The sequence below is a fragment of the Lutjanus erythropterus genome, chromosome 13 (assembly GCF_056507025.1).
Source record: "Lutjanus erythropterus isolate fLutEry1 chromosome 13, fLutEry1.hap2, whole genome shotgun sequence".
Lineage (NCBI taxonomy): Eukaryota > Metazoa > Chordata > Actinopteri > Lutjaniformes > Lutjanidae > Lutjanus > Lutjanus erythropterus.
The window spans coordinates 31,073,229-31,099,793 of record NC_139329.1 but is presented as its reverse complement, the minus strand read 5'-3'; the positions used below and the strand labels follow the sequence as shown (position 1 = coordinate 31,099,793).

The 26,565-nt window shown below is 37.8% G+C and overlaps 2 protein-coding genes across 5 annotated transcripts in view; one reads left to right on the top strand and one right to left on the bottom strand.

Annotated features, from left to right (window-relative positions):
* The window catches only part of LOC146316846 (PDZ domain-containing RING finger protein 4), a 156,754-nt gene extending 141,069 nt beyond the window's left edge, over positions 1-15,685 (top strand). For both annotated transcript variants that reach the window (XM_084733263.1, XM_084733264.1), the window contains 5 exons: positions 4,280-4,378; positions 7,240-7,302; positions 9,833-9,934; positions 12,075-12,203; positions 13,982-15,685. In XM_084733263.1, the coding sequence (XP_084589389.1) occupies positions 4,280-4,378; positions 7,240-7,302; positions 9,833-9,934; positions 12,075-12,203; positions 13,982-15,454 (1,866 nt within the window). In that variant the 3' untranslated portion in view covers positions 15,455-15,685. The remainder of the gene's footprint in view (positions 1-4,279; positions 4,379-7,239; positions 7,303-9,832; positions 9,935-12,074; positions 12,204-13,981) is intronic.
* gxylt1a (glucoside xylosyltransferase 1a) overlaps positions 4,694-26,565 on the bottom strand; it is a 98,661-nt gene continuing 76,789 nt past the window's right edge. For 2 of the 3 annotated variants that reach the window (XR_014771721.1, XM_084733268.1), the window contains one exon: positions 12,816-12,832. The gene's annotated coding sequence lies outside the window, so the exon portion shown is untranslated. Of the gene's footprint in view, positions 5,331-12,023; positions 12,138-12,815; positions 12,833-26,565 lie in introns of those variants that run through there. The other variant, XR_014771720.1, reaches the window with a different exon arrangement.

Sequence of the window (26,565 nt, the reverse complement as noted above, 5' to 3'; positions counted from 1 at the left end):
GCAAGTAAGCAGCTATTTTCTGAACAGTGGAGTATTTAGCAGCCAAAGAGCCAGATAATTTACCCATTACAGCTTGCTGTGGTCTCCTCAGTTGGCCCAGAAATATTAAGAGTATTAAATCAATGTAATTAATCATGTAAGTGAGAGAAGGCTGTTGTAAGTGGGAGTAAAAGTGTAGAGAAAACCCAGTTAATGCAGCTAGACTTCTGCAGGAGAAAGTTAACTTATTTTTGTCATGTGCAGACAGAACATAAATGGATTAACTGGGTTGTTACAAGAGCGTCGCGTCTACATATCTGTGAAGGTGGATTTTCACAGTCAACTATCTCTGAAAGTCTCAATTTAAGGTTTACAGTCTTACACACTTCAAATAATGTAACTTTGTTTGCACATATGTTCAGAAGTAGTGGGAAGAGAAAACTGATTACTGACCATTTTTTATCTTTAATCACAAACCAGTTTGTTGTCTCTTTTCCGTGTATCTGACACCTCACATCTTGATTCTCAATGTGTCTGCTGGCCACAACTTTGAATGTTGTTGTTCTCTGGACAGACCCACAGACAGAGCCAGCTCCAGTGTAATCCTACAGACTATCAGAGTCTATTGGCCCATAATAGGCACAATGCATGTGAATTGTTTTTGGTTATAGACAGAAGTCTATTAGCCTGTCCTCTTGATTCCTTATGATTCTCTTCTTCTTGTCTCTAATCAAGGCCTAGCGACGGCTCATATTTCCCATCAGCCTAGAACTGGACTGAACTGAATAGTTAAAGTTTGCAGTTTTATGTTTCAAAATTAAAATGCTAGCCTACTTTATGTTAGCAGGTTTATCATTTTAACCATTACTGACGTGGCTGTCACATTTCTTGACATTCCTCCCACCATGGCATCTATTGGTGATTACAAGTAACAATGATTGGCTGATATGAAAATAGAAATAATTGCCCAACACATTAACAGTAACTTATTCTTCAATTTCATACAGATTTTTCCCAGTAAACCATTTTTTTTTACTGTACAGGTATTCAGTAGGGGCTGACAGTCAAATTCCATTGTAACACACTCCTCTTCTCTCCCCTACAGTGTTTTCCCTCTCAGTTTATCTAATATCTCAAAAGGTTGAGGTTGCACTTAAAAATAAACACATCATGGAGCCTATGATGTCTCTGTCCTCTCTGGTGGTTGGGTTGTTTGGTTTAATGAAACACACAGCCTGTGCCTTATAGCTAGAATTTCACACAGAAACATCATACAGTTCCTCGGAGCCCTTGATGTGCACGTGGCCACAACACCACGTTAGCAACCATTCCTTTGATTAGTTTCGGTAAGTTCTGAAGAAGCAAAAGTACTCCAAGCTCAGAGATGCTCTGCCCTCTCCTCCTGCCAGTGGTAGCCATCCATGTATTTGTGACTGCTTTTTCAATTACTGGTAATCAAAGGCGCGATTATTATGACAGCATCCAATGTGCTTTGATGGTGGGCGGCAATCTTCCCCCTAATCACGCCATCGTAGTCATTAATTTACTGTCAGCCCCTGTGCCACGCCGCAATCTCCTGCCTGAGAGGCAGAAAGCTCGCCTGGAAAACGGAGGAAAAAAAAATCAAAAGGGATGAGGCTAGACCGAGATTGGTGAATGCGTGTTTGATGGATCAGGAGACAACCTCCTTTTACTGAGGCATCTGAGTGTGAGTGGGTGTTTTTTTTCCTGCAAAATATTGTCTTAAAACAAGGAAGCAAAAGAACATCTGGTGAAGAGAAAAAAGGGTCACATACTGCATGTGTGCTGTACATAGTTTCACACACGTGCAGGCTTGAAGTTTCATCCAACATGCAGTAATTGTAGCAATCTATTTTCTCTGATCATTTAGCCACAGGTCTCCTGCACTATATCTAGCCATTAATTAGTCAGAGGTAACTTTAGGCTTGTTTCACAGAGCCAGATAGGGGATGATGTAGTACCTGCTCACACCTCTACTTTGCCTCAGTCTCAGCAATTAATTTGTGTGGTTTATTTTTAGACATATGTCTCCAAGACATTGCTCGTGATTTCAATATTTCCCACAGATATCCCACAACTTCTCACATCATATTAGCATGCAAGGTGTGCGATGTCTCCGTGGCTCCCCATTACCTCCATGACTGCTTCGTTGCATCAGGAGATGTGCCGCTTTAATAATACTTATACCAACAATAACTGTGGTAGCTCATTAGTAACATTTTTAATATAGCTAAGGACTGTTTTTTTTTGCAGCTCACTTTGTTCAGGTAGTCGGCACCAAAGCTTCCTCCTTCTTTTCACATTGTATCCTTAACATATCAGCGGGGATTTGAGGTTGTCATCGCTTCAGAGACAGTCAATTAAAGATCTGAGCTCCCCGTCAGGTGGAGGCTGTCGAGAAAGATAAAACGACAAAGCTCAGATGATGTCGTTTTTCTCCAGCTCTTTTCCCTCTGTGTCTGTGTGGATGTGTGCGCTCTGCTGAGTACACTTGTGTGTGTAAGCGTGGGGATTGTACAAGGATGCAGGAATTACTTTTTTTGTGAGCGTGTAGCCCAGCAGCAGCAGCGGTGGCGGTGGTGGCAGCAATCCCTGGTCCAAAAACACCTCAATGATCTGTCAATGTGTGAGAAACGCAGAGGTGGAGAAGTGTTGGAAGAAATGAGTGACAGAGGAGGAGGAGGAAATGGGAATTGAGCCTAAAGATGTGTTTCTGTGCGGGTGAGGAAATGCAGGGGGGGTCATAAACAGTTTAGGAGGGGTAGTCAGGGGCACCAGGTGGTGGGTCTGTGGAAGTGGTATTGGCCTTTTTCCCCTCATCTCATCCAACCATGGTCAGACTTCGACCCCCCACATCCCCTTCCCAAAGCCCTGCCACATCTGACACGTGTAACCAGCCAACCTTCACTTGTCACGGAGGAAATGAATCTCTCTCTTTCTGCGTGAGACCCCTCTGAGCCCCACCAGAGCCCTCGCTGCCTCATTTCTCTCTGCCCCCCCTCCTCCACCCTCCTCTCTGCTCAACCACCTCACTCCTGCTGCTGAGGGTAGGTGTGTTTCTGCTCTAATGAAGACTTTGGGAGGAGAGGCCATTTCACACTTGATTCCCTCCAACACCCTTGATATGTTTCAGCATTTGGAGACCGGGCACAGGCTTGTGCTGTTTGCTGTCGTGGGAAACTGAGAGTGCAAAGTGGGTTGGGTACAAGACCTGTCTGCAAGCTTGGGAGGAACTGGAAGTTGTGTTTGGCTCTATATCCACAACAATCTTTAGATATCACATGAAGGTTGGCTGCGTCATTCGCTCAAGTTCTAGCTTAATCAAATCTCACTTTCTGTGTGTTTGTATTTATGATTTTAAATGAAGAATTCATGTTGATGCCAGGGTACTTTGTTGTGTTCCAAGAGGCTCGTGGGAAATCTGACGACCACTGATTTGTAAGTCAGTACTGTTGATCTCTCCCCAAGGGAAGCTGGGGAATACTTTAGTGGTGCAGAAAATATGTATATCTGGTAGCATTAGCATAATTATAGTTTATTTATAGTCTAATATTCTATAACTTGGCAGCGGCTTAAAAGAAAAACACTCGAGGTCCTCTGACATTTATCAAAGCTCTACCGATCAAACTCTGGGAGCTGAGAATGTCTTTCATGATCAAACACTTTCACACTCAAAAACCTCAGAAGAAAGTTGGCAAACCAGACTCAATAAGCGTCTCAAAAACAAATAGGATTTTTTTTTTGCTGAAGCTTGAATAAGAATGTTATTTGATCCTCAGTGGAGTAGAAACTTGGTGTTTGTATAGGCATTGTTATGCATCAAGATTTTAGTTTATGTTAAGTGTGTGGAATTTATTTGGAGTCTCAGATCACTTTTGGTTTCTTCATTAATGTCAAACTGAAATAAAAAATGCCTCTTTTACTCTTTCAGGTCACATCCACAGTCAAATTGTACACCCATTTAAAAATATATGCCAAAAAAAAAACCAGTTCATTTTTCTTCCCTGTAAAAAAAAAAACTAACGTGCTTACATAAGCAACAACTAACTAATTTCAACCAATCATATCATGACTTGCATCTGCCAATCAAACGTCAGTGGTGCTTTTTATTTGTGTATATATTTATGTCAGATCAAGACTTTGATCCAAAAAAAATTACACCCAAAATCCTAAAAGTCTTAGGTATTATGTTCAGTTGGTCACCTACCTCAACATGCATGGCTGTAGACTACTAGTCTTGTTTTTAAATTTATTGTATTTTCTCCTCTTGCCTACATAGGAAGTGGAGTTGTGTCGACTCAACAGCCAAGAGAAGTTGGGTCTGACTCTGTGCTACAGAACAGATGAAGAGGAGGATGTGGCCATCTATGTCAGCGAGGTGAGTTGATAACTTCCTCTTAAAGTTGATAGACTTCAAAGGGTTCCTTCATGTAACACCATGAGTGTTGCATCTTAGTTTTCCATGAGAAACTTTTCATAGTTAAGTTTTTTCATTTGAAAACTCTCTTAACACAGAATTATATCTCTTTGATCTTCATCCCTCTGCTTTGCTTCTGGAGATACTGTAAAAAACACACACAACGAACATGTAGCCACCTCCTGCAAGCTTTTTCTTTTTTTGCCAACCACCACAGTTAAGACCACTAGCTGTTTGAAATAAATGAAATTATTAATACTCTTGGGACACAAGGTACATATGCATATTCTACAGATTCCTTTTATTTCAGTTCTTTGAAGTCCTACATTTACATATCTTACACTGTTGTAGAAACAGACAATCATGGTGGCAGGATGAGAGCAGCTCAGTAAAATACTCAAATAATTGGGAAAGCTAGATTTCCTTGACTAAATCAATAGTGACATTTAATATTCATCTTCCAATTTATGATTTACTTTAGTATTCATGTGAGCAAAGCAGGTTTCTCTACTGGGTATAGTAATTTTAAAATTGAACTCTTTTATCAAAAACAAATGACATTATAGTGAACAGTTTGGCAATGTTCTCACTGTGATATTACACTGTCTGTTACAAACATGAAATTACTGCCAAGATGTAAAAAAAAAAAACAAAGCAGAAATGCTCTCAGGTATTGTTAAGTTGTTCACGCAGCTCTTTCAGTACAGTTGCTGACATACACCAAGCAAACTGAGATACATGCATGTTAGCATTTTTCGCCCACTTGTTGAAAATACTGTGCTCCATCCTCCTCAACTTTCTCTCTGATTCGTTTGAAGTTGACTCGGACCCTGCAAGGTGTTCGCTTTGAGAGCCGAGTGGAATATAAATCACTGTGGTCTGTGGCTCCTGGCAGCATCTTTAAGTGTTCGCTCTGCAAAAAAAAAAAAAAAAGTCAGGCCAAGAGGAGTGTGCTGCATTTAGATGAGGTGGCTGAATGTCACTGTACACAGGATGTGTTAGAGGAGGTGTTGCGTGCTCTGATCTCGCATAAGTAGTAAGAACGCATCAACGCAGGGTTAAGAACAATGCAAGGTCATTTTGAAACAAGCTAAATTTAATTTTATTAAACTTTTGTAGTGATTGATGAATGGCCACATTTGAGTTTTTTTTTTCAACTTTCTTTTGCACTGTGTCTCACTGTACGATGGTTAAATAATTCAGAAGAACAAGAGCAGAAAAGTACCTTTTTTTTTGTCCACTGGTCCATCCATTTTCTACACCTTTGTAATTCTACTCAGGGACACAGGGGCCAGAGTCTATCCTAGCATGCATGAGGCCAAAAGTTAGAGTCCATCTTTGACAGGTCACCAGTCTACTGCAGGGCCAACAAACACACTCAGTTATACTAAAGGGCAATTTAGAGTTTTCAGTCCACCTTCCACCTCTTTGTTTACCTCTTTCAGATTAATTTTGTTCCACTGTTCAGTCACAGTGATACAAGCAAACTCCAAACAGGAAGGATCAAAGCTGAGAGTCAAACTCAAGGAGCCTCAATTATAAAGCCTTACTTTGGCATGGAAGTGATCTTATCACTAAACACAGTCTAGACTTCACCTAAGTGAAGTCCAGCTTGTTATCTGGCAGTACTGCAGTTTAGGATGCAAATGCCCCAAGCCTGTGGTAACTTTGCATTATCTTTATGAACAATGTGATAGGAATTAATTAATTGTGACACTCTCCAAAGCTGCGCAAAATGTCAATCAGTGTATCCCAAACCCCAAGATGACATCCTCATATATCTTGTTTTGTCCACAACCCAAAGATATTCAGTTTACTGTCATAAAGAAACCAGCAAATATTTACATTCAAAACGCTGGAATCAGGGAACTTTGCCTTTTTTTCTTAAAAATTACCAACACCTATGGCTCTGTTTTTGAAATAGGTGGCGATTAATAAGGCTCAAGACTGATAATCGCTTATAAGGTCACTATTTGATTCAGTTTTTCTATGTAAACATGGGGCTGGGTACCAAACTTTGCATGCATATGGAGCAAATTTCATCAGCATCAGTCATTAGGCAGGCAGCATGCTGACATTACACGTCATAAAGGCATGCAGAAAAAAACACTACTAATTTCCCTACATCTCAATTGTAGATTATTCATGGTCGGGGCGCGCTCCCCATAACTGGTGAAAGATTACCTTCAATTTGCCCTGATCCCTCCAGTCCTGCCCCCATTCCTGTCTAGTGACCTCCCTCCCAGTTTAATGAGTGTTCCTCTGTGTGGGAGTGGACCATCATGAAGATGGAGTGCCACAGCATCTCACCATCTCCAGAGATCCCAACTGATAGGAGAGAGTGAAACGAATGGCCCCAGACACCGATTGATTGGCCGATGAAAGAGTGTCCTGCCCCCTTGTTCACTGGTATTACTTTCAGGAGGGGCAGGTGCATCATGTATTGAGCTTGAGTTACAGGCGGTAAATGCTGTATGCAGAGGCTCGTGCTATATAAACCTGCCAGAATATAACAACTGAGGCGGGTGCAATTTAGGACTTAAATGATAAAGGTGATAACTCAGTTTCTTGTGGGTTTTGCGCAGGGCTGAAATGGGTTTGAAAACTGTCCAGGCAGCCGCAGAAAAGCCATTTGACATCTAAGATCGTCCCATGGCAGCACACCTACTGTGTGTTGCTCACATTGTTAATAACAGTCTAGACATTTCTAGCTGTGAGATGTGTACATAATGACTTAAAACATTTTCAGGCACTCTGTGATTCTCTTGAAAGATGATTGAAAGTGTTTTAGAGACATTATTTTGTCCTCTCTGACTTCACAGATCAGTCCGAACAGCATCGCTGCCAGAGATGGGCGCATCCGAGAGGGGGACCGCATTTTACAGGTACGGTAGGACCCTCTCTCTCACGCCGGGGCCTGGACGCCTTTGCACAAGCTCTCATTAGATTCAACATAAAACCCCGCTTTTATTTTGTCGCACTCAACCACTGTCTCCCAGCACGAGAGCCCATTCATTTTTAATGGCAGCACATTAAAGGGGGAACTCACCCCCGCTGTGCCTGTTAGAGGGGGAGAAATGCCCCCCTGGCTGTTTTAGTTACCGACTCAGCACCAACAGGGGTTTTTAAGAGTTCTGGTTCAGGACGGCGCTGTGCTGCAACTCGCTGCCTCCTGTGGGACGGCTGAGAAGCTATGACTGTTATTAGCCCCCAGCTTCATCTTCAGGCCTGAGATTCACAGGAATTCTGCTCCCGACAGTGAGAGGCAGTCGTTAGGGCTGAGGACTGGGTAGTGTTTCCTCTGTGGGTTAGGTGGGTAATTATTGTTTTTGTGTAGGTGAGTCGGAGCATCTAATTTTAATGTTAAAGCTGCATTAAAGGTCCAGCGTGGAAGATTTAACAGGATCTATTGGCAGAATATGGCAGAAATGGAATATAATATTCATGGATGTTTTTATTAGGGTATAATGAAACTCAGGGTTCTCCTCATTTATCTATTTTGTGCCTCTGCTTCTCCTCTTCCGTCCGTCCTCCTGCCTGTGACCTGGAAGTCAATCTCAGCGTGCCATCTTGAACAATGTCTCAGTTTCTAAAACGAATCTCAAGGAAAGAGGCACAGTTGTATCCCTTGTAGGAACTCTTTTCAGCACACGCGACAGATAAATGAGGCATGACACAGCTGGAATATACAAACTATGGCGGGAGTAAGATTCAGTCTTTCGTATTCTTGAGTTCATTTTGTAACATGATCCAATGTGCAATCAAATTTTCTGCCCTGTGCAGCTCCCAGTAAGATGCGGCTGTAACTGCATTCCCTCACAGCATTTCACCATATTACTGTTTATATCCTTGACTGTAGTCTACACCCAATTCAACTGCTGTAAGTGTGAGAAAGACACTATTTGTACAGCGCTTTTCATTCAAACTTTAGTGCTTCACACAATAAAAAATATAAAGCTTATTTAGGTTTGTTTGCGTTAAATTAAAAAAATAACATCCGTACCATCTTGTAGAAAAAAAGTAAAGATATAAGTTGTGAACACTGTTATGCTCATCTGTTAGAGATCATAAATTAAAATCCAGTAGGTTATTTTGACTGAAATTGTGGTTTGTGATATGATTAGGAGGAGTGATCATTTTTACATTACAGTTTTCATTTTTATTGAAAAAAAAAAACTAATAAAACTGTGATGATGTGATTTTTTTCTGGGGTCTGCAGCACCACAGTACTTGATTTTAATGCTGTTTTCTTGCACATTTTTCCAAATTGCGATTGTGATGATATTGGGATTAATTGTGCAGCCCCAGTAGGTTATAACTCTGCCACATGTCATATTTAATTGCTAGTTTTTAGAGTGTATTTGACTCATTTCACAGATTTGCACTGCTTCTGGAAAAGTGGTAGATGAGAACAAAGTTTGCAGGCCCAGAAACGAGCTAAGAGAGGCTCAAAAGCTTGGGGTGGGAAGTGGGTAGATATAAAAGGGGTGACGAAAACACAACAACTCTTATTTTCAGGTGATTATAAACAAATGAAAACATACTTATGAATATTAAATTCCATTTCTGTCATATTCTGCCAATATATTAAGTGTAGTTTAGAAGGAGAGATAATTTCTGATGCCTCAAATAACGCACTAGTCTAACAGTGACAGTAAATGGGAGTTACAACACGAATGGCAGACAAAGTGAAGGTCTATGAAGTGAGACGCTCAATAGTATTTTATGCACAGCATGTCCTTTAGTAAGTACAGTCGTACATTATGAGAGGGGAAACAAGAATAAAGTGAAGGCAAAAGTAAATAGTCTGTGCAAGCGATTATTCGGTGTGTGTGGGGGGAGATGCATAACCACTGTCGGTCTAATTGTCTACCGGTGTCTACCATGTGTTGTGTGAGTGATTTAAACCAGAGAGGGTCTGTGTGCATGTGTGTGTGTGTGTGTATGTGTGTTTGTGAGGCAGGCCAGTACTCTGGCACTATTATCCACCAGTGACAGGGCCATTACTCTGCCTGCAAAAAGATGGACGCCCCCTGTCAGTGGCCAGTTAATTGTACGGCTAGATGTATGTACGCTGCCGGATACTTTGGTGAACACAACAGCTCCGTCGGCCCACGGCCACCGTCCCATTCATAATCACTGCTGGGTCCTGCTTCATATTAGAGAGCAGCAGAGAGTGTTTACAATTTCTCCCGCTGAAAACAACAACAACAAAAAAAACATTATTGTGCAGTGCCACTTTTATTGTTGTACTCTGTTTTTCTTAAGGGCTTTTGTATTGAGAGAATGAAGCTAGCCTCTGTGTATGAATGTTTGTGTGTTTTAATGTTTGTATTTGTGTATAGAAAACATGTTTGCTTGCTTGCATCTGACTCAACAGCGCGTGTGGTAATTATGTTTGTATGTCATCCTCAGATTAATGGCCAAGACGTCCAGGACAGAGAGGAAGCGATGGCTGCTCTCTCCAATGACGAATGCAGGAACATCGTGCTGCTGGTTGCCAGACCTGAGTTGCAGGTTAGAAACGACCACACACACACACACACACACACACACACACACACAGTGGAGCAGCTGCACCCACACCACTAGCAAACGTGTGCTTTTACATTCCCCCTTTTCGATCATACAGCTTTGCTGTTTTAAGACAATTAGCTTGGATTAAAATAAGGTTAATAATAGATGACTGAGAAATGGGACAAAACCATATTTTGAGGGGTTTTTGATATTTACTCTTCAATTATGCACATTAAAAGTGGCCAAGAGTTCTCTTAAAGCTAATCAGAATACATATTTGAATACCCATAAATCTTATTAACCATTATTCTTATTGAGCTTTTATTTAGAAGGGCCACAGAGTTGACATGTTATGGTTAAGACACATCTGATAGCAATATTATTTAATGAATTTGTTGAAAAATAGGAAGTTTACTGGTGCTTGAGCACCGTTTTTAACGTAGACAGTGAGACATGGGAACTTAGTATATATTAAATGATGATTAAATCATGTTTTTGTAAAATCTGATGAAGATGAGGGGAATCTGGGACTACAAAGATGATTATAATAGCACATTTTTGTACCTGTGATATCAGTAGGCATTGTTTTAGATTAGTACTAGTTTAAGATTTTGAAGGCTTTTAACACTTTTTTAATTGTTTGAAATTCTTGTTTTCACTCTATCCTCATGTTGTTCCAGGTTGTTTTACAGCACAAAGCAAGTTTAGAAATTAAAAACATTAAAGTTAACCAAAACATTTAATAAATTATATATATGTAATTCCTTAAAAGAATATTTAGAGTGCTGGTGTTGATATCTTCCAAATGTCCAGAATGGGTAAATAATAAAATTAAACATATTTAATATTATTGGAAGGTAGGTGCGCTCTCTCCGGCATCAAACAGGAATTAACCAAACCAGCTAGTAACTTTGGTAACGGTTGAAAGATACTGTCACACACATGATAGATGGTGAATTAATGGTGTTAGGAGCCTGTGTTTAACACGGTGTGTATCTGATCCACCAGCCAGCACCTATTTTAGTGAGAAATCTAAATGGTACACCTCTCTTTTCTACAGTCCTCTCCCACTAAAATAGCATAGCTGACAGACAGAGGCTGACAGGGACTTGAAGTGACAAAATCAAAATATAAAGCATGCACCGAAATAGATTTAATTTTTATGGATTGATGCCGAATTGACTGAAAAGACATCAACATATGATGCCTTTTACCTTGTGTTTCTGGCATCGTGTGTTTTTACAGACACATAAGGAAGTGTTAAAATATCATATTTGTCAAAGGGAGTTTGTTGTGATTTTTTCTGTTGAGAGTGCAGGGAGCTTTCGTCTAATTCAAACTGCTAATATGTATATTGTTTAATATCAGCCATTGAATGAAACACCTACCATGGACCTCACATGGGTAAAAATTGTAGCCCTGGAGGTTTGTCATTTACCGTGTATTTGCTCAGAGTAAACCTTAGCAGTCTGAACTAGCCATCCCTCCCCCCTTCAGACCACCACAACCACTCCAAGTGAAAGCCACCACTGAGACACCTCATCATGTTTTATTTTTATGTAGCGCCACTGTAATTGACTTCCAACGGTAAGCCATAAAAGCTAATGGCATGCTAATGTGGAGTGAGTTCAGGCCCAAGGCCGACGGCGAATAAGCGAAAGGACTCTGCCGCAGTGCAGATGAGCCAGGAGCAATAGTGGACTCTTCGTAATTAAATGTGTCTCTCAGTAGTAAATCTGAAGTCTTCAGATATGGATCCCATTTGGTGCACATCGAGCAGACAAACAGATGATGGATGGCGTGGAGCGACTAGGTCAAAGGTGGCAGTCTTATGTCCATTAAACTGTATTGGCTTGATTTTAAGATTAGAACACATGTTTTAAAGATGAGAGGAGGTGGTGGTTAAGAAATAGAAAACTGCATATCAGTCAAACACCACATGACACTGATGCTCACAGTTTCTTATTTCAAAACCAAGCTTCTTTTTTTTTTCAGGAAATCCCATTTGAGCACCCATTTGGAACACACAACTATTTGTTTTGAGACACAGTGTCGCCACAAGCCTTAGACCTTGACAAATAACACTCACCACTTTCTCTCTCTCTCTCTCCATATGCTTCCCTTCTTCATTCAACCTTAGCTGGAGGAGGCCTGGCTGGATGATGAGCACAGTGAGTTCCTGGAGCAGCTGAAGATGGAAATGCTGGAGGAGCAGCAGAGAGAGGAGATGGAATTGGCTGCCTTACAGGAGGAGCAGGAGTATGAACAGGTCAGGCAGCAGCAAAACATATGCTTTGTGTAACTGGATTAGCAAGTCGGTTGACGAAGGATTTAAGAAACTCTGGAGAGCCTGATTCTTCTATTTACTGTCCAAAACTAATAAAGCCCCGTCCAAAAAGCAATAGATTTCCATTAACCTTCCCCCTGATTAGGGATGAGGTTAATGCATTACAAAAGGAAAGTGTTACCAAGGGCACTGGTTTAGTATCAGAAATGGGAGGCTCCTGCAGAGAGGTGAAGTCACGCCTTCGGCACCTTACAGAGACAAAATGTCAATTTAAAACATAATTTTACAAGTCAAGAAAGTCTCAGTTTGCCGTAGGTTTGTTGTACACAGGCACTGTAGTTAGATTTTAGAGGGAAAAAGCCATGATGTCACTTAGGCCTGCGCAACTTCTGGGTGTGTCATCTTTCTAAAAACATACATCTTCACAGCCTGATACTTAAACAGCTTTATAACAAACTGTGGCTTTCTTGATTTGCATAAAACTGACAAATATGTATAATTAATGCCACAATTCAAACAGAATTAAAAAAAAAAAAAAAATGTTTCTCGCCATAGATTACATTTCAAACTTTTTCTGAAGTTAGGTCCAACGGTGGTCCATCAGAAGGAGACTAACAATGAAAAAGTTGTGTAATGCATTACTCTACACAGACAGTAATTGTAATGTAACTTTCTGTTGTGAACATCAGACTGACCAATAATTGCTTTGACTGTATTCGGTCATTATTCACAGTCAGTATTAATCAGATCTAGCCGGTGGCAGAGACTGAATCAAACTCTTCATTGACTCTCTTAGCCAAACAGTAAAAACAAGCTTTGCCTTTTGAAATATGAAAATAAAATAATGATTTTGAATATTTATGGATGGGGACTGTTGAAACATTTAAATTCCAAACATTAGTTATCATAATTTAAAATTCTGTTTTGTTGGGAGGATGGCAAGCTACAAAAAAAAATGTAGAAGTGGAACTTCAAAGACATGGCAGAGAGGAAACAATCCCCGAAGTAACAGAGCTGTAAAACAGAGTTACGCGCAACAGCCTATGTAATCCTTCAGGAGAATGCAGAATAGGGTTGAACTTCTCTAACTGTTAAATACTGTAGTTCTAGTGATTTTGTTGTTGTTGTTTTCTGCCCTCATTCCATAAAAAGGAAGGTGTGAAGAGAGCACAGATGGTAGCTTTAGTTTGCTGTGAGTAAAGGCTGTCTGACAACAAAGTAAAGCGTGGAAAATGTTCAAAATATAGCGTATACTTAAACTGATATTGATTTTGGGTTTAGGGTTAGTTTGTGTTAAGGCAGTGATGTAAACGCTTCAGCTTGTTGAGTTGGCTCAGGCTCAGAGAGCAGCTGCAGCAGCGGGAGCAGAGGAGGTTTGTGGACTTAATTGCATAATTTTGGTAATAAATCTCTGAGCAGAAACAGCCAATTCAAACCCAAAGGGGAAATTGTACAAAAACCTACATGACAATATTAAGAATTTGGATAAAATCTAATTTTTGACACTTTTTATAGTATTATATGTACAGTATAAGACATCGAGTGATGATCAAGTGATTAAACATATTTAGATAGTTGCAAGAATACTTGAGAATAAGTTAAAAACACTCTAATGTGTTAATAATCCAAACAGAATTATATACACATTACACGTTTCCAGTAAGTGCCATAGATCAATATGATAATAAAAACCATCCTTATGTGGATCATTAAAAGAAAGAAGTGCATTTCAATGTCTTGTTCATCTGATTCATTTTCAGAGAGCAGAGGATGACAAGCCCACCTGCTCAACACTTCCTCATCATAAAGATAATGGACTGAGTATAAGAGACAGAATGGAGAGCTCGGAGCATAATGTCCTGGCACACATCCAGAGACGTCTGTCCCAGTGCCTGAGAGACAATCGGGACACACACCGTACCACCGGCTCCACGCGGCTGGAGGACAAAGAGGATGACGATGACGATGACATGGAGGGCGACCGCTTCCAGCAGCTCTTGGAGCTAAAGTGTCAGATACGAAACAGCGGCGAGTATGACCTGTTCTACAGCCGGCGAAGCACCATCGAGTGCAGCATGGGGGAGCAGGGTGGCGTACAGCACGAGCTACGTATGCTCAATGAGGAGCTGCGCAGCATCGAGCTCGAATGTCAGAACATCATGCAGGCCCACAACCTTCGCAAGGGCCAGCAGTCTCCCTCCACTGGCCGCTCTGCACCCTCAACCAAAAACCAAAGCCTCCATCAGAGCGAGCCCACAAAGGGTAAGCTGGCAGACATCAATGAGAGGCTGGAGAAATCAGACAAGGACAGCTCCAGTGCCTATAACACAGCTGAGAGTTCACGGAGCACCCCTCTGGCAATGGACCGCTCCCCAGAGCACTCGCTCCAGAGGATGGTTAGTCTCACCAACCAGAGGAACCTTTGCAGCCCACTTGCCACCGGCCCTTCTCTTAGCCCAAGCCCCGTCCCAGCATGCCGTGCTCCAGTCCCAGGCAAAAGCAGCAGCCCTGACCACAGCAATCTCTCCGAGTTGAAGAAGACAGCTCAAGCTGAGGAGGAGAGCGGCAGGAAATTAAAGCCGCACACTTCCCAGATTCCTTACTTCTCTCCATCCCACAGTTCCCAGCAGAGGCAGGTCAACATCCCAGCTCATGCTCGCCACTACCAGAGCTACATGCAGCTGATCCAGCAGCGCTCAGCTGTAGAATACGCTCAGAGCCAGCTCAGCCTCCTCAGTGTCTGCAAAGAGCCTCAGAGGCCCATTAATGAGCCCAAAATGGAGTGGAAGGTCAAGATCCGCAGTGACGGTACACGCTACATCACCAAGAGGCCTGTGAGAGACAAGATCCTGCGGGAGCGAGCCCTAAAGATCAAAGAAGAGCGTAGCGGGGGAATGACCACGGATGATGATGCAATGAGTGAAATGAAGATGGGGAGGTACTGGAGTAAAGAGGAAAGAAAGCAACACCTGGTCAGAGCAAAAGAACAGAGGAAAAGACGGGAGTTCATGCAGCGGAGTCGGCTTGAAAGCTTGAGGGAGAACCCTCAGAGCAGCAGCGAGGGTCGCAAGGAAGTCAGCATCATAGAGCTCAGCCACAAGAAGATGATGAAGAAGCGCAACAAGAAGATCCTGGACAACTGGATGACCATCCAGGAGCTGATGACTCATGGCACCAAGGCCCCTGAGGGAGCCAAGGTGCACAACGCCTTCCTATCAGTCACTACTGTATAAAAAGAAAAACACACTCACATTCTACCCCATGCGGTATAATATACTTGCCTCGTTCAATGTGGCGTTTTTATGAGGACAATAGGAATATTTTTCACGGTTTGTAACCCAAAAAGCATTTTGTAAAGAATTTATCAGTGGTGTCATGGCATTTTCTTCATGTTTTTCAGTATTGTTTTTCACATCACTCTGCGGGAAAACATTTTTTCTATGAGATTATGACTATATAATTATTTTATTACTTCGCTCTAAACATGTTTATCTTTTCAAGTCTATTTTCGTATTTATGTTGTAACCATATAACTCAATAGTTGTATGAGCATCTTGAGAAAACTATTTTCTTTTGTGTATTATGTACACTTTCCATTTACAACACACAGTGAATCTTCTACCTTTCACTAACTTTTTTAATGCTTCTTCAACAAACAGCCACTTATCCCTTAAAGCTGAAATCAATAACTCTCTCAATGTTGTCAAGAGGTACTTCAAATTATTAGTGAACAGTCAGTTGCAACTATTAGTGAATAAACTTGGACCAGTCCAATTAATCATAAAGTCTAATAGTCAAACATACAGGTATCATATTAAGTCTGTAAAAAAAAGTTAAAATGAGTTAAAATTTTCAGCTTTAAAGGAATATAAATCATACATTCCAATCATAGTACTGTACAAGTTGCTCCTAATAAAAGTTGGTGCATAACTAATGCGACAACGTCTAAAAATTCCAAATGAATTTGAAATAAATCCAATGATCTTAAAGGGAAAAAGGTCCTTCAAAGTGTTTCACCTCAAAAAGTCATACATGTGTTTTTCTGGTGGAAAATCCTTGAGGTTTTAGGTTACTGAACATTGTAAATCATTAAACAAATGACTTTTGCTACCATAATTTTTATCATCAGCAGTTTTATAAAAGCATCTTTTAAAAGTTCTGATACCTCATGCTGCAGTGAAACTCTGTTGTTTCTGTAATTTGAGAACTTGAGCCACTTTTCTTACAGAACTACAAACATGAAGCTGCTACACTGACGGGTCAATGGAAAAACAACTTTTTGGACACAGGGAACATGTACTATATATTGTACTTATAAAACAGATTTTTTTTTTTGGTGTAAAGGAACACAAACGTCCCAAGAGTCCAAAATGTTCTGACTCACTGCCAGTGCTGCAGCTTTGTTTGTATTATTTGCAGCTTTTGGTAAAAATATTTTGTATTCAGTTTTATTTTTGCTTAATATTTTGAGTTTTTTCTACATATTCAACAACAGATGGACCTGCTCATAGCTTTTACATACCAGTATTTTTACATCATTTTTACTCTCCACTTACACCTTTACTCAGCATAGCCTTAACAGCAAAAACTGAATCAATGACAAGTTTGTGTGGCTGATTTAAGTGATTTAAGACACAAACTGTTTCTGGTTATCTCTGTGCAACAGAGAGCTATTATTCAGCCTTATTCATACATTTTATAATTTGAGTTTTTAGTAACTGGAAAAAATCCATAGATATTGTATAGACGGTACTGAATTATGTTTGCAGTCACATTAAACTTGTGTTAGGATGATTGCCACTGAGCAGGACTCAGAACACAGCACATGAGATCGTTGAAAAACTAAACTGGTGAAATGAATGGGTTTCCATTTATCAGCAGACTTTATAGTTCAGTTACATGTACAGTACAGTCATTCCAAATGCCTCATTTTTAACTGAGATATTGTAAATTGAAATTTTAAACCGATCCCTGTATTTGTTCGGAGTCAATGTCCATGGTCTAATTTCGAGTAATGCGTAGTTGGCACATTTGTAGCCAGGTAAAATGTGTGATAATGGTGATCTTTGCAAAAGAAATGATAATAAATTATTGTTTTTTGGTAAAACATTGCACTGGATCATGTTTTCTTATTCTTTTCTTAAATTTCTGGAAGAACCTAAACTACTTTGCAGCTGGTTGTTAAAACAGATGAACACTGAAAATAACACTTAAAGCATGTGTTCTGAGTTTGTCACACCACAGAAGAAAAACTCCCCTTTTCCTTTACACAGACTTTAAAACTTGTATGAAACTGAGCAGCAGAAGTTTGCAAAGCACTCAACCAAACTTTGTGAAACTTGTTTCATGCAACAGCCAATCAAAATGCTAATTACATGTCAGATAATGACATCAAACTATGATGCAACATTATTCCAACCGATTTTAACTGATTGATTTCAACTTGACACCAACTAATCACCAAAATGAACAAAATAATTAAAACAGAAGAAGACAGTTTACATTGCTGTTAGCAGGTGACTGTTGTTACTGCTACCATAGCAATGCTTTAATATAAAGTTTTGGTGAAAATCAGAGCTGTTATCTAAAACTCAAGCTACAATTTCATACTGATGTCAGAAGGCTGAAACAAAGACCTATTTATTTATTTATTTCCTTTGAATCAAAGGGAGAATGCACTCGCCTGAGACTCACTGGATCAATTTCCTTCAATAGAGTGCAAAATAATCTAGAGCTGCAACACTTCATAGATTATTAAACAACTATTGAATTAATTACCAACTATTTTTATAATTGACATGGCTAATTGTTGAGTCATTTCTTAATTAAAAATGTCCAAATATTTTCTGGTGTATTTGGTCCTCTATGACAGCAGACTGAATGTCTTTGAACTGTGGACAAAACATTTGAGGACGTCTCCTGATCAAGACAATAATTCACAAATTAATCAATAGTGAAAAACAATTGCGATCCATTAGTCTCTCTTTTGAGTAGCCAGTGTCTTTAGCTCCAGTACATCAATAAGCATTAATGTAACAGAAGCTCTCTTCCTATTCTCCAGGACAGCCATCATGAAACAAAGCAGCCAGTCAGTGCCAGACCAAAAAGCAATTCAACACGTCTACACTGATATTATCCAGCGAGAAAATGATACAAAATAAGATACAAAGATGCAAATGCAGCCACAATGACACTTTCCACCTGATATAATCTAGCGAGAAAACAATCATTTTAAAGAATCCATTCCAGCTAAATGAAATTAACACTTTCACGAAGCAATTCAAAAAAATTAACGTGTCAACACAATTGAGTTATATGGAAAAAGAGTTTCATGCATTTTGTAAAGCAAGCCTAACATGATACTGCATGGACCTACCAAGCTAAATTTGCAATTAAATTGGGTTATTTTTCTTAGTTTCTTTAATAATTAGTTCAAAATCGAACTTGTCTGTGAAGCGGTTGGCGTGAACAGTGTGAAAGCGAACTAGAGCGACAGTCTGCACTGCTCTTCTAGTCCTCAACGGCGATACTGAGGGGAAAATGGACAAAGACAAGAGATGGGGAGCAACCGCCACTGGAAAAAAAAAAAAGAAGAAGCTACTGAAAGTCACAGTGGGGTAAAGACCAGTCTAGTCAGTGAAACAGAATTACCTGTTCACTGAACACACCTCCTATCTCCTCAAGTGACTTTTTTTCCTCCTCACTGTGAAAATGTTGAGTGATTAAACAGAAGGGGATTTCAATTAAAATCACCTTCCACTTGGATGGCTTTGTGTTCATTAAAATGTACCAACCACTTAATCATAGCTATGGCCTTGTCATATGCCGCAGAGAGCGACTGGGATACTCTCTGGTCTCTGTATTATCTTAAGTCGTCAGTGTGCTATAGCTGAAATTGGAGTGTCACGGATACACTACTGCCTGAAGACTGTTCTGTACTTCTGTGTTTCCATTTAACTGGAAACTTGTTCCATTTTAGGGAACTGGTAAAATACAAAAAAGGAGCCTAGTCTTTCTGATACTATTATACACGCTTCTTTTGAGCAGAAATTGTTCTTTGTTACCCATGGGCATTATGTTTGTTTGTGTTGCCAAGCAGTCTGTCTTTCATTTTCTCCGTTTGGTTTTCCTTTGTTAGTTTTTTTTTTAATATTTTCATATTTCCAAACACTTAATGTGTGCAAACTGGCCTGTGAACAAGTCCCTCCAAACTCCTTATAAGACAAAAAGGACCATAGCTCAGGCTGTGCATCACTATGAAAACACTTCCTGCTGGCACACACTACTTCATTTACATACAATACTGCTTTATAATGCCAAGGTGTCACATTTAGTGTGACTTTGAGGTTGTAGTCCATGGTCAGCGCCTTCCATTTCCATTATAGTCTGTGGCACTAAACAAAAAGTTATTTTTTGTCCCTTTTCCACCTGGAAAAAAATGTCTTCACACTAATAGGTGAGTAAACTTTAAGTTTTGATAGTTTCATGCAACTTATTTACTAATTTAATAGTGGATACTTGTTAAAATGCAGCTGTTGCCCTGAGGCAACAACATGCCATCATGGAAAGTTGCAATGTTGCCTGCAACAGTGAACCATTATGGAATCACTATAGCAAACACAACACTGACCACTGGCCTATTTGGGTGGAGAAAAAGGGCAGATGCAGATACCCTGGATGTAAGGGTATAGTGAAATCACAGTGCACAAAATGTGTCTCCTGCCTGTGCTTCACTCCTGAAAAAAACTGCTTCATGGAGTTCCATAAGCACTGAGCAGCAACACCACAAGTGATGGCAACACATGTCAGGAAAGACACAGGGGACTGACAGAAAACATGCACTGAAATGAAGCAGTGATGATCAAACACTGGAATTTGTTGTTTTTGTTTTTCAAATGGTTATGGTAATGGTTATCTTTGTTGATTTAAGTAGTTTAAAGTTTTATACTTTACACATTTATACATACATACATACATACATATATATGACCATACATACATACATACATGTATACATACATATATATATATATATACATACATATATATATATATATATATATATATATATATATATATATATAAATTCTTTTTATAATTATTTAAAATTTAAAATGAATTGTGACTTCTTGATGTTATTGAATATTTTTGCATATGTTTATGAAATAAACAATGTTAAATTGGAAAATGAACGTTCTTTTTCACTTATGCACCATTATGGTACAATCTTGCCTACAGGCAACGAACCCCAAAAACTTCCAAAAATAAAAATAAAACTAAAATTTCTTCAGATTATGTTTATTTAGTCTATTTTGAGACATAAAAACACATTTCCCTCACTGCCATCATAATGTGTACCATGGACGGATATGACCATACATGCATACATACATACATACATACATGTGACCATGCATACATACATACATATGAGCATACATACAAACATACGTACGTACATACATATGAGCATACATACATATGAGCATACATTCATACATATGGCCAAACATATGACCATGCATACAAACATACATACATATGACCATACATACATACATACATACATACATATGACCATATATACATATGACCATGCATACATACATACATATGACCATACATACATATGACCATACATACATACATACATACATACATATATATGACCATACATACATACATATATATATAAATTCTTTTTATAATTCTTTTAAATTTAAAATTTAAAATGAATTGTGACTTCTTGATGTTTTTGAATATTTTTGCATATGTTTATGAAATAAACAATGTTCAAATTGGAAAAGGAACGTTCTTTTTCACTTATGCACCATAATGTTACAATGTTGCCTACAGGCAACGAACCCCAAAAACTTCCAAAAATAAAAATAAAACTAAAATTTCTTCAGATTATGTTTATTTAGTCTATTTTGAGGCATAAAAACACATTTCCCTCACTGCCATCATAATGTGTACCATAGAGGGATATGACCATACATACATACATGCATACATACATACATACATACATATGACCATACATGCATACATACATACATACATACATACATGTGACCATGCATACATACATGCATATGAGCATACATACATATGAGCATACATTCATACATATGGCCAAATATATGACCATGCATACAAACATACATACATATGACCATACATACATACATACATACATACATACATATGACCATATATACATATGACCATGCATACATACATACATATGACCATACATACATACATACATACATACATACATACATACATACATACATACATACATATGACCATATATACATATGACCATGCATACATACATACATACATACATACATACTTATGACCATACATGCATACAAATGACCATACATACATACATATATACATACATATGACCATACATACATATGACCATGCATACATTCATATGACCATACATACATACACACATACATACATACATACATACATATGGTCATACATATGACCATGCATACATACATACATACATATGACCATGCATACATACATACATGTGACCATACATACATACATACATATGAGCATACATACATATGAGAATATATACATACGTACATATGAGCATGCATACATACATACATACATACATACATATGAGCATACATACATACATATGAGCATGCATACATACATACATACATACATACATACATATGACCGTACATACATACATACACATACATACATATGAGCATAAATACATACATACATACATACATACATACATATGACCATACATGCATACATACATACATACATACATACATACATACATATGAGCATAAATACATACATACATACATATGAGCATACATACATACATACATACATATGAGCATACATACATACATACATACATATGAGCATACATACATATGAGCATACATACATACATACGTACATACATATGAGCATACATACATATGAGCATACATTCATACATATGGCCAAACATATGACCATGCATACAAACATACATACATATGACCATGCGTACATACATACATATGACCATGCATACATACTTATGACCATACGTGGATACATATGACCATACATACATACATACATACATACATACATACGACCATGCATACATTCATATGACCATACATACATACACACATATATACATACATATGGTCATACATATGACCATGCATACATACATACATACATACATATGAGCATACATGCATACATACATACATATAACCATGCATACATACATACATGTGAACATACATACATACATACATACATACATACATACATACATACATACATATGAGCATACATACATATGAGCATATACACATACATACATATGGCCATACATACATACATACATACATATGACAATACATACATACATATGACCATGCATACATACATATGAGCATACATACATACATATGACCATACATACATACATATGACCATATATACATACATATGACCATACATACATACATACATATGACCATACATACATACATACATACATATATATGACCATACATACATACATATATATATAAATTCTTTTTATAATTCTTTTAAATTTAAAATTTAAAATGAATTGTGACTTCTTGATGTTTTTGAATATTTTTGCATATGTTTATGAAATAAACAATGTTCAAATTGGAAAAGGACCGTTCTTCTTCACTTATGCACCATTATGGTACAATGTTGCCTACAGGCAACGAACCCAAAAAACTTCCAAAAATAAAAATAAAAATAAAATTTCTTTAGATTATGTTTATTTAGTCTATTTTGAGGCATAAAAACACATTACCCTCACTGCCATCATAATGTGTACCATAGAGGGATATGACCATTCATACATACATACATACATATGACCGTACATACATACATACATACACATACATACATACATACATACATACATACATACATATGAGCATACATACATACATACATATGACCATACATGCATACATACATACATACATACAGACATATGAGCATACATACATACTTACATATGAGCATAAATACATACATACATACATATGAGCATACATACATATGAGCATACATACATACATACATACATTCATATGACCATACATACAGACATACATACATACATACTTATGACCATACATGCATACATATGACCATACATACATACATATATACATACATATGACCATACATACATATGACCATGCATACATTCATATGACCATACATACATACACACATACATACATACATACATAGATATGGTCATACATATGACCATGCATGCATACATACATACATACATACATACACACATATGAGCATACATGCATACATACATACATACATACATATGACCATGCATACATACATACATACATACATATGAGCATATATACATACATACATATGAGCATACATACATACATACATACATACATATGACCATACATACATACATATGACTATGCATACAAACATATGAGCATAGATACATACATATGACCATACATACAAACATACATATGACCATACATACATACATACATACATACATACATACATATGACCATGCATACATACATATGAGTATCCATACATACATATGACCATGCATACATACATATGACCATACATACATACATATGACCATACATACATACATATATATGACCATACATACATACATACATACATACATATATATATAAATTATTTTTATAATTCTTTTTAATTTAAAATTTAAAAAGAATTGTGACTTCTTGATGTTATTGAATATTTTTGCATATGTTTATGAAATAAACAATGTTCAAATTGGAAAAGGAACGTTCTTTTTCACTTATGCACCATTATGGCACAATGTTGCCTGCAGGCAACGAACCCCAAAAACTTCCAAAAATAAAAATAAAAATAGAAATAAAATTTCTTCAGATTATGTTTATTTAGTCTATTTTGAGACATAAAAACACATTTCCCTCGTTGGCATCATAATGTGTACCATAGAGGGATATGACCATACATACATACATACATACATACATACGTACATACATATGACGGTACATACATACATACATACATACATACATACATACATACGTACATACATATGACCGTACATACATACATACACATACATACATACATACATATGAGCATACATACATACATACATATGACCATACATGCATACATACATACATACATACATACATACATATGAGCATAAATAAATACATATGAGCATACATACATACATACATATGAGCATACATATATATGAGCATACATACATATGAGCATACATACATATGAGCATACATACATATGAGCATACATTCATACATATGGCCAAACATATGACCATGCATACAAACATACATACATATGACAATACATACATACATACATATATACATATGACCATACATACATATGACCATACATACATACATACATACATACATTTATATGACCATACATACATACATACATACATATATATATATATATATATATATATATAAAAATTCTTTTTATAATTATTTTTTCACTTACGCACCATTATGGTACAATGTTGCCTACAGGCAACGAACCCCAAAAACTTCCAAAAATAAAAATAAAAATAAAATTTCTTCAGATTATGTTTATTTAGTCTATTTTGAGACATAAAAACACATTTCCCTCACTGCCATCATAATGTGTACCATAGAGGAATATGACCATACATACATACATACATACATACATACATACATACATACATACATATGACTATACATGCATACATACATACATACATGTGACCATGCATACATACATACATATGAGCATACATACATACATACGTACATACATATGAGCATACATACATATGAGCATACATTCATACATATGGCCAAACATGAAGCTCAGCGTAAGTTCAATCAGGAAGACCTTCTATTATACTGCCTTCATTCATAAATTTCCTTTACTCCAGCTCTCCCCTTCTATTCCCTCTAATCAGCTGTTTGTGGGCGTTCACCTTCGTCTTTACTATCCAATCAGATTTTGCCACGGTCGCGATAGCCAGTCAATTTGCTGCTGCCAAACTTTAAATTGCCTCTGTCTTTGCTCCATCAGTTGTCATTCAGTCAGTAGCGCGACCCTCCTCCACCCCTCTCTCCTCCAGTCATTGGACCCAGGTAGCCACAAGATGTTCACCTCGATCCTCCCTGAAGCCCTCTCCTCCAGACTTCAGGTCCAGGCAGCAGGAGTCTAGAGCCACACGGTGTTCACCTCGATCCTCCCCGACACCCTCTCCTCCAATCTTCAGGTCCAGGCAGCAGGAGTCCAGAGCCACTTCACCTCACCAGTCTCTGCTTCGCACCTCTTCACCACCACCACCAGTGTCTAGACCCCGGGGGATTTTCTCTTCACTACAGCTTCATCACCCCCATTTATATATATACATATAGTATATACATATTGTTTCACCTCAATGGGGTCTAACCGCCAAAGACTGTTCATGTTTCATATATGTCATGCATGTGCCAATAAACCGTTTCCCTTTTACTCTTAGTCTCTCCTGATTGAAATATGACCATGCATACAAACATACATACATATGACCATGCATACATACATATGACCATACATACACACATGCATACATATGACCATACATACATACATACATATATATATATGACCATACATACATACATACATACATACATACATATATATATATAAATTCTTTTTATAATTATTTTAAATTTAAAATTTAAAATGAATTGTGACTTCTTGATGTTATTGAATATTTTTGCATATGTTTATGTAATAAACAATGTTCAAATTGGAAAAGGAACGTTCTTCTTCACTTATGCACCATTATGGTACAATGTTGCCTACAGGCAACGAACCCCAAAAACTTCCAAAAATAAAAATAAAAATAAAATTTCTTCAGATTATGTTTATTTAGTCTATTTTGAGACATGAAAACACATTTCCCTCACTGGCATCATAATGTGTACCATAGAGGGATATGACCATACATACATACATACATACATACATACATACATACATACATACATATGACCGTACATACATACATACACATACATACATACATACATACATATGAGTATACATACATACATACATACATATGACCATACATGCATGCATACATACATATATAAATACATACATACATATGAGCATACATACATACATACGTACATACATACATACATATGACTGTACATACATACATACATACATATGAGCATACATACAT